Raw genomic sequence first — 9,862 nt, 5'->3', positions numbered from 1 at the left:
GAGCATTTAACCGTTTAAAAAAAATTCCAATTTCATAATTTTTACAGGACAAACGATTAGATGTTCCAGAACCTCCCTCTTAAACAAAGAAGTAAGATTGTTTTTCTTCTCAAGATGATTGGAACTCTCGGCTTTTTCCCCGTGTTTAGTAAATATGCTACATTACTCAGGTTATGTTAACCTAAATTGATCATTTAAAAACATTTATTCTTTCACGGTTCGATGATGCAGTATCATTACATTAGTTTTACTTCGCTGCTCCTAAATCTAATTATTGACATAGCAAAAGTAAATAACAATCGATTTCAGTGGAGTTTAACGGCTTCAGTTTAACTTATATAAAATATTTTCCTTGGTTTGCTACTTAATTATATAAACAATGTGATAGTAACAGTGTCCTTTCACCTGGAAGTAGCTTGCTCAAAGACGTCGAATATCTCGTGACCAAATTAGATCCCCCACGTTAATTTGTTTACATCACCGGAAAGTCCTTTTTTCAAATAGTATTAAAATAACTCCAAAACCACATTCTTAAAGAAGCTTTTAATTGAAATTCAAATGAAACTCGTCGTCAAAATTAAAGTTTTTAAAAAGATACGTACTCGTAACTGATGCAAGTCGTCTCTTAGGTTTAATTGGTTCTTGATTAAATCTACTGTCAGGAAAAGGCCGGAAAATATGGCGTTACAGCATTATTGTGTTTCTCCGACGCTGAATGGAAAGTTCCCTTACGTCGAAAAGACGGAGGTTCTTTTTATTTCTGAGTCGTTAACATCTATCTTAAAAACTTACAGGAAAGGGAACAGCCCAGGAAACAGTTTCGAAATCACTAGCCATTATAAAATGACAATGCTTTACGGATTACAAACAAACTTAGTTGATAGCTCACGGTGTAAAATGGCCGTCGCAAAACTACTGGTAAGTCAACGTTTTTCAATGGCGTCGTAAATCGTCAATCACTTGAATTTTCGAAGTGTTACGATTCTTTCTTTAGTTCTTCGCAATCGGTTATTTATAATGAAATGTCCACACTTTTTCTGGCCCGAAGTATGCTTTTATTAACCCACATTCTAAATAACTGTAATCCACTAACCCTAAGAGATATTAACGAGTGATCCAAAAGAACTTGATTTAGAATCACTAAAGAAAATAATATTAAATGAACTCAGAAGTTTTTAAACGCAGGTCTATCCACAGCTACATTTTGGACAATTGTACTTGTACGATTGTATTCACTTTAACTCGTGTTGCCTTTTCGTAAACAACGTAAACGTCTCGATTCCATCAAAGTGTTGCAGTTTATTTTTAACCATTGGACTACTTAAACATTTCAAAAAGCATGTTTAGACACTATAGAGAAGTGTTTTGGCCACATATTGACTTCGTAGTTTTCCTCTTTTTATTGATTTTTCGCCATTTTCGGGGGAGAAATTTTGGAAGGAGCTCAGTCTTCCTTGCTGTTAATTTCATTCTCCCAAACGCATCTTCTTCCTTTTTTGTCGCAAAACTCAGTGCTTTCAGGTTTATATTCTCGCTCCTAGCAAAGCTGTCTATTGAACTCAAATACTCGAGCATGCCTTGCCCGTGAGTGGGCTGGTGACGACGTGCCCAGTTCGAGAGTTCGATTTACAATTCTTAGACACTCTTGAGTCTCTTTGTTTTTTGTTTTTGTTTTTTTTTTTTTGCAATACTTTCTTTTTTTAGCAAATCTGAGCGATATACTGGTGGTTTAATTTAATTGCGTTAGGTTAGATCGATCATTTCTCATAGTCAATGAGATGCATTCGCATCAGCCTTCGGGATCATCAGACCAGATCAATCAATTCTTCAATTTTCATCCATATTTTTCTCTTAATCTGTGCATTGCTTAAGTAAACGGTGGGTTTGTTCCACCACTCTTTGGTTAACAAACTTGGATTTGAACAGCTTGCCGACCTCCACTCTACCATAAGGTTAATCAACTCTAATCACATGTTATTTTATTTACTTCCTCTATTTTTTTCTATTCAATACTTTTAGATCTTGCTTGTCCTACCCTGTATGTTATTTTCGACGTGCAGAACGGAATACAGAATCACCCAGAGCACAAGACACACAATAAAAGCTTTTAGGAGACAGGGCAGGGCCAATCTCCTCAAAGCTGAGCAGAACGGGGAAGACGGAGCCTTTAAACTTTCCTTTACTGGAAACATAACAGGCCCCAGAACAGGTAAGTATTTATTGTTAATTGAAGCGATCAATTATTCCTAACAGGAAGCCAATGAAATTATTAATACCTGAAATAAAACTGATCGTCGAAAAGTAAGTTCAGTCTCTATTGATGTGCAATTATCAAACACGTGCTATGGCTTTAAATAGAAACACCCCATGTCAAAGGAGAGCGGAACTAACATTAATAACTGAGGATGTCCCACTTTAGCTGAGCGTTGTCTCATTCAATCTTTTCCTTTTCCCTTCCCATACTTTCTTTCTTTTGCCTTTGATATACCATCAATCAAAATCGGATGGGGGGGGGGGGAGGGTGGGAGGAAAGCAGGGAGTCGCTCTCTATTGAAGGTGCTATCAACGATTGTGAGGAACAAGGATGCAGTTCTGTCTTGAGAGGATAGATATTAGCTTTGGTGAATCCTCTTTTCAATGCAGTGCTTCTCACCTTTCAAGCTTTGTTAAAATTTCTGTCATAAAAAGCTAGATTCAAAGCTATTGCTGGTTTTCAGTGTCACGCCATTCAAAATAGATCAAAATAAAAAATAAAAACCGTTCCATCGATTTAGTCTAGAATCTGGAAATAGAAAGAAGCTAGATATGTAAAGCCTCTCGCCAAGATTCAGGTCACAGCAATTTTTCTTACGGAAGATATGAGGAGAAACGTTTTTCCCAAATTTATAGAGATTTGTATGGAGCCGCCATGCTGGTGCCCACCTAGATGGGCACCAACATGGCGGCCGGAAACCAGCAGAAACATCTGTCACTGAGTTTTGCTACAAAAGCGTGAATTTATCTCTCTAAGAACTCATAAACGTAACAATAATACTTTATTCTAATACAAGAACTGTTCAGATAGCTGAATTTCCCTAAATAAGTCACCTTTTAAACCAACATAACAGCTCTCTCGCTCGTCATGTAAAAGGCCACGTCACGCAAAAGCTTAGAAATTCAAGAGTAGTCTATCACTAAACCAAGAACCCATTTGGAGTGAAAATTTGTCTGAATATTAGTTTTTAGCTGCTCTAATACATCATGAAAGTAAAATCTCAGGAGGATCAATAGTTCTGAAGTCTGAAATTTAGTGACGTCACGTGAAAACCAGCAATTCTCGACAGAACTGAGACTAAATGTATGTAACAACATCTGAAATGTCAATGAATTAAGCGCCGCTCCTGCTCTGAATTAATTATCACTCTGTATATCTATTTCCAGGCACAGAATTCGTCTTCAAAACATACTTCAAAGGTTCGTCTTTCAGTCATTACGCCATTCACCCAGCCGATTGGCCAGAGTATTTACTGGCTGTTGATGGACGAAGTTTGGTCGTAAAGGTTAGTGCAGCTTGAAAGGCAACAGTCAGATTAGCATCTCTAATGTAAAAATAAACTAGTTTTGACTGTAAAGTATGAAACAAAATACGTCTCAAAATGGATGCGAACTGAAAAAATTACCATGCTAAATAGCGGACTCAGTGCAAACCTTTACACAGAAAGATGTTCAAAGAGCGCAATTATGTTATTTGCTTTTTGTTGTTTGTGTTATACTTTTTCGGAAACAGCGCACTTAACAACCTAAGCATTTTAATTTTCCGTCCGCTGCTTCTTGGATGAAACTCCTACCCTCTGATTGCTCCATTTAAAAACAATATAGTCTTTCCCGAACTCTGATTGGTTATGGACTATATCAAGCTCCTTTACCACTGAGCCATGAGTGATGTAACAGGCTAGGGATACAGTGGAATGTAGTGCCAAAGAGTTACCCTTCTCTTGCTCTTTATCGGCAGAGACCACACAATTCAACAACGGAACTGACGAGAAAGAACTATGGGTTTTTGATGAAGGATCTTGAGTTCAAATATTATGATAATAAACAGAACAAAGACGTGAAACATGAGCTGACAGTAATAGTCTCCAAAGCCAGTCGCCTCCCGATTGAAAGTACTACGGATGGTCGCGTCCTTTTGGGCTCTAACTGGATGGACTTCAGAACATGGCTCTCTCTTTAAGCGCTCATTAATTAATTATTTCAGTGGGAATTTCTCCGATTGATAAACAAATACATTTGTAATTATATAGTTTTACGTTCATTCACTTGGCCCGCTCCAAGCAAATTTATTTTAAAAAAGTACTGAAGTGTCTTGATCTAGTGAAACATAACAGTAGAAAAGTTCTTATAGAGCACTTTTACATGGAGTATTGTGAGTCACGAAAGCAATCAAAGCATAGGGCTGAATAACAAGGAGAAAATGAGAACTCGCCGAATATGATGGGAATAAAATAAACCTTTAAGGAATGAAGTGTGAAAAACGCAAGTGACCATGTGACGATTGGTATCAGTTTCGCATTTGATTGGTTGAGAGAGTGAGCGAGCGTGGTGAAGAGAAACAAAAGCGATACACTTAAAGGAGATTTATTCTGTTGAACTTAAAAACGCACTTCATAGTTATATTTAAAACCTCTACTACGCTATGATATGTCACATATAGAGAAAAAAAAAAGAAGGGAAAGATATGGAAGTTAAATTAAAATAAAAAACAGAAAGATTCACAGTAAATAACAATTATTCACAAGAACCGGTTAGGATAAGACTTGACGAAATCGTCTTACAAGTGAAATACAACATAATACTATGTTTTTCAGATGATTAATATATTCATGTTGTGCATGCTATCGACACTGATTGAGTTTTAATATTTATGATGTATAATGAATACTCGTATTCCTTGTATGATTGACTAAGATAAGTCATTACTGTGGTTATTTAAAGCATAAATTATTTAAATAAAGCAAACTTAGTTTTACGAGAGAATTTTGACTGATTTAGATTGAGTCTCACAGCACTCGACAGTGTGTGTATTCACAAACTTTGCAAAATGACAAATTCAATTGTTTTAAATAGTTGATGCGGTTAATATTTGGTATTGTCTAACAACTCACTAAGATAACAAATAACAGTTATGTCATGCAAACACAAGCAATTGAGCTTTGACGCTTGCCTTCTACCTTTTTATGCAATGAAGTGAAAATTTTGCATTTGATTTGAATACTGAGGAGAGCATTTTTCCAAATACTTCAATTATTCTCTTGCATTTATTAAGAATTATTAATTACTGCAGCTTTCTCACAAACTGGAAGCCCCTTTTTTCCTTCTATACCAAGACATTCAAATCTGCCATTTTGATTATTGCGTTTTGGCCGGCTATTTTTTACATTATTTAGTTTTAAATTAATTTAGACCTTCTTACGTACATTCACAATAATGAGGAAGCCTTTGTGAATTACTCTGTTTTAAATTGGGAAACGAATTTGAAGAAAAGAGAGCGGGTTCACCGTCGGAGTCTAACACTGAGTCTACCACATTTACTGTTAATCAGATGTCGTTGCCCTACCGGCTTTGGTGCTCAATGGAATTTGGTTCAAATGATTTTGTTCATCTCTAAAAGCGAACAACCTTAAAACACTTCTAAAATCCTCTTTAAACAAAGTGTACAAGAGGGGATTGACAAGAGAAGTTCCAAATCGCATGAAAAGAAGTAATATATTGACGGCTGGTGGAAAGTGTACCACTATATTCTCGTCCTGGAAAATCGAGCTAAGGAAGTACGAAAACCAACCAAAAATGAAGGCGAGAATCATTGAGGCTAGAATGGTCACGGCACGTTTTTGTCCCCGCTTTTGCCGAGCACCTCTCGAGTTCCGAATATGAGACAATTGTCGTCGAATTTTTCGTAGTTGACCGCGCAGCACCAAGAAAATGCGTCCATAAGCGGCCGCGAGGAGTAATAAGGGAAGAGCGACAAGGCCCACAAAGCAGCTGTAGCTGTAAATAACATCACTGTAAAGTTCATTTGGTGTTTGAGTTGACCCAAGGCTGATCCAAATCAGTTGTATAAGCGAGACAGCTAAAGAGAAGGTCCAAACAAACATCATCAAGGCCCCTATTCGTTGTTTGCTCACGATTCTGTAATATCTCATGGGGTAGATAATCATCACGTATCGTTCAAACGTCACGACGAGAAGATGTAATATTGTCGAGATGGCTATGAACCTGGAGGCCAGATCCATAGCAATACAGAAGCGCAATCCGTCTGAAACGGTGAGATTGCAGGCAAATATCAAAGGAATGGCGACAAGCCCTGAGAGAAGATCAGACAGTGCTAAACAAGCTAAGCATAAGTTTGTCACTGTTTGGAGTTGCTTATTTCTGCTCACCAAAACGATCACTAGAGAATTTACAATGACTATGAGGCATGAAAGAAAGCCTAACAGTATGAGAGGGAGATAATTTTCATTTAACGTTGGCATAACCTGCGTGCTGTTTCTTTCTTGAGTTGCGTTTTCACTTAGGTTGTCGAAGAGAAGTTTAAAAGTCATAGCGTTGTTATCTCTTTGACTATTTGCCTCTGTTTCCTGTGTCTTGAGGCGGTCTTTCCAAACAAAAGCCAGATGTTACCAAACTAATTTAAATTGACTCGACGAAATTCACTCGACGAAAACTTGACCAAAGACAATCACTGGTTTTTCCGTCAGAAGTCGATCAATTATTTCGAGGGATTCGTGTCATTCCTGCTTAAAAGAGTGAGAAAAGAGAGCGAGAGATAAGTAATCAACGTTCTGCTTTGAGGCAGATTTACATAACGTTTCAAATGGCTGACAAAGGTAATTCATTATAACAATCTTACGCCCCTATACACAACAGCAAAATATGTTTTGTGTTAAACGAAGTCGGCGATAAATACTAAATTTTTCATAGGAGTTTAAACATCAGTTTAAGCAACTTCGATGAAAAAAAAAACTCCTTCAAACCGTGTTTGGAAAAACTGCTTAAAATGTGTTTTAGATTTGGTGTGAAAGGGGAAAGTAGTACTGCAATTACCACACATTTGCTTTGCAAAATTTGCAATCAATCTGAAATTTCTGGAAATAGACTTCTGCAATCAAAAACTGTTATAGCATAAGCCAGATTAGTCGATATTTGTGAAATCACGTACATGCAAAACTTTTTGCATGTTAATTGTTGAGTGCCGGTAAGTCAATCCAAACAGCGAGGGCAGCTCAAATTAAGTGCAAAAAATATCGAACATGACTTCGGAAGTAAGCAAAATTTCGAGTGCAGTTTGAGAGAAACAGGCATATATTTTTTTTCGAAGACTACAAAATTTGCACTCTCCTCATGGGCTCTAAGGGGCTAGGCCACACTTGAAGCTTGTGCAGCAAGTTCTTCCAGTTTGACCTCTTATGGGCGTCAAATCGCCAATGTCTTCAGTAGAAATAAAAAAGAAGCAGAGCGCTTTGTTGTAAAAGCCGACAATCACGAGGTGTTTTGGTCATGTATCGTTGAGAAACGATGAAACGAGGTCATTATGACTCAATATGTAGAAAAGTTTGCCCCACTTGTTTACTGTGATTGATGAAGTCTTCTTCTGAACGTTATATTCAGCCCCTCCAGGGTAAGAACAAGAATATGGGCTGACTCTCACGCACTTTATCGGCAAATCGATAGTTTTATTCATATTGGCAATCCAGAGAAGACAGCTTCATTTATATAGTAATCCTTGGAAAAATTAATTCCTATGGTCAGTGCATAAAATAAAAAATCATTTACAAGAGAGCCACCTTGGGAGTTCGATGTCGTTGGTAATACGTTGAATCCTGTACGCTTTAAAGATAAATGAATAAAGGGGTAAGTTTCTAAAGAAACTGTGGTGCTGCGTCGGTGGGAGAGTATAGCAGGTAATTTAGTGTTAACAACTGGGTTGAAAACGTAAATTAGCCACCGTAAAGAGTAAAAAAGCTGACGTTTCGAGCGTTAGCCCTTCGTCAGAGCTATAGGGCTAACGCTCGAAACGTCAGCTTTTTTACCCTTTACGGTGGCTAATTTACGTTTTCAACCCAGTTGTTAACACTAAATTACCTGCTTTAAAGATAAAACTGGCCAGACCAGCGAAGAATTCAAACACATCGCTCTTGAAGTGATATACTTCAATAACACTTGCATCCTGTAAAAAACGACCGAGAAAATTTAAACCCTCTCCCGCTGTCAACATCCCAGAATTGAGTGGGATTGTAAGAAACTCGACGGCAGTTACTTCAAACGGCTGTTGGTGCCGCTATTTTCTACTTTCTAAATGCGCACGCGCCAGAGGTGAGTTAGCCTCTCAAAGGTTACACTATGATCGCAGGCTCTTTTTTGAAAGAAATTTGCACGTGCGCTAGCTTATGTGGAAACCACCAGAAGCAATATATCAACGAAAAGGTTATTAAATGTAGAATTCGAGTAAGTTCTGAGCTATTTGGATAACTTCTCTTCCTAGGCTAAGAAAACCGGTAAACACAAAAATTACCGAATTTCCGTTGAATTGGTCGGTTATCGAACGTGATCTCTGATGATGTCAATCACAAAAGATCAGTCTCTCAAAGATTTTTTCGCATTGCAGTTGGTTTTCCGTTTGAAAAGACTTGTCGAATTAGAATATTAAAAGATTTGCCAACAGGTTACTTTCCGAGGCCGCCACGATGAAAGTGTTTGATTTAAAAAAAGAAAAAGCCGACACTCTTTTGTTTCTCGTTGTTCAGTCAACGTTCTTATCAACTTTCACCGAGTTCCATCAGTTCTTCCAAACATCTCACGCCTTTTCGGGAAATTAAGTCGCACCAGTCATACGCTGTAAGAGGCTTGCAAATGATATAGTTGAACCCCTGACGTTCAAAACAGGTATGGTAGCGCTTCACGGGAAAGTGGTAGTTTTCCGGACACGTTTTTCGTAAGTAGCTTCAACGATTACATTCTCGGTCAGCGCTTATGGGTAAAACTAGGAGAAAAACATTTACTCTGAAAATCTTTAAAGGTTGGGAAAACTACGACACCTTTTCGATTTCCGCATGATAACTTAAGTTTGGACTAGAAAATTTATATGTTTTGCGCTTTTTTCCTTGGCTTAGCTCTGGTTTAGAACTAAGGGCTGGGCTTTTTCTCCTTTTGAATGTTTCATGATGAGAAATTGGCCCAACTACTTTCTAAAAAGACAGCACTCAAATGCGAGTTTAAAAAAGGTTCAGTTGAATGAGTAATCTTCCGATGATGATGTTTGCCGCCGAACGGGTGGCAAAGGAGCTCGAGTTCACGCCTGACGGAGATTATAACACCTTGATAGTTATATAACTTTTATACAAAATACTTCTCTACCTCGATAACTCACGCGCGATTTTATCTCGATGTTTTCGGAAAATGTGAGTTTAATTTATCAACTCTAATTGACTGGCCTAGGTTAAGTTGACTGGCCTAGGTTAAGAGCAAATGTTGTGATATTCAAAAATTATTTGTGTTAGAGGTTATTACAGTGAGTTTTCCCAAATATCATTCTCGGTCATCTGATCCGAATAAGTATTAAAATAACTTGGGTAGAATTTGGAATAAATCGCGTGAGAAGACTTTTTAAAAAACTTATAAAACATTAGAATAATTCTCTGGCGAAGAAAACTGATTTTGGTATGCTCATTAATTCCAAATTTTCCTCGAGAATATATGTTAACTTATTAATAATGGACAAGCAGTGTACTCTACAATTTTCTCCCGCCGAAGCAACACAATTTGCAAAACCCCAAAGATTATTTGAAAGAGAGATTATTAATCCTTTCAAAATTAAAGTTGCACC

At 37.5% G+C, this 9,862-nt stretch overlaps 2 protein-coding genes across 3 annotated transcripts in view; one reads left to right on the top strand and one right to left on the bottom strand.

Annotated features, from left to right (window-relative positions):
• LOC149040411 (uncharacterized) overlaps nucleotides 1-5,016 on the top strand; it is a 5,821-nt gene extending 805 nt beyond the window's left edge. Inside the window, exons 1-4 of one of the 2 annotated variants that reach the window (XM_089181301.1) lie at nucleotides 587-918; nucleotides 2,020-2,209; nucleotides 3,421-3,539; nucleotides 3,992-4,353. In XM_089181301.1, the coding sequence (XP_089037427.1) occupies nucleotides 679-918; nucleotides 2,020-2,209; nucleotides 3,421-3,539; nucleotides 3,992-4,213 (771 nt within the window). In that variant the 5' untranslated portion in view covers nucleotides 587-678 and the 3' untranslated portion in view covers nucleotides 4,214-4,353. Of the gene's footprint in view, nucleotides 1-586; nucleotides 919-2,019; nucleotides 2,210-3,420; nucleotides 3,540-3,991 lie in introns of those variants that run through there. The other variant, XM_089181302.1, reaches the window with a different exon arrangement.
• A 427-nt stretch (nucleotides 5,017-5,443) lies between these two features.
• Nucleotides 5,444-6,722, bottom strand: LOC113681820 (histamine H2 receptor-like). Its single transcript, XM_027198941.2, has one exon. It carries the CDS (start codon nucleotides 6,579-6,581, stop codon nucleotides 5,574-5,576), a length of 1,008 nt encoding a protein of 335 aa, XP_027054742.2. The 5' UTR covers nucleotides 6,582-6,722; the 3' UTR covers nucleotides 5,444-5,573.
• Between the last annotated feature and the right edge of the window lie 3,140 nt (nucleotides 6,723-9,862).

This window comes from Pocillopora damicornis, chromosome 9, assembly GCF_964200805.1.
Source record: "Pocillopora damicornis chromosome 9, jaPocDami1.2, whole genome shotgun sequence".
Taxonomy (NCBI): domain Eukaryota; kingdom Metazoa; phylum Cnidaria; class Anthozoa; order Scleractinia; family Pocilloporidae; genus Pocillopora; species Pocillopora damicornis.
The sequence above is the reverse complement of the archived record's forward strand: the minus strand, read 5'-3'. Positions and strand labels throughout refer to the sequence as shown.

Excerpts from the sequence above, each read along its gene's own strand:
- LOC113681820 (XM_027198941.2), bottom strand. The coding sequence starts at position 6,581 with ATGACTTTTAAACTTCTCTTCGACAACCTAAGTGAAAACGCAACTCAA.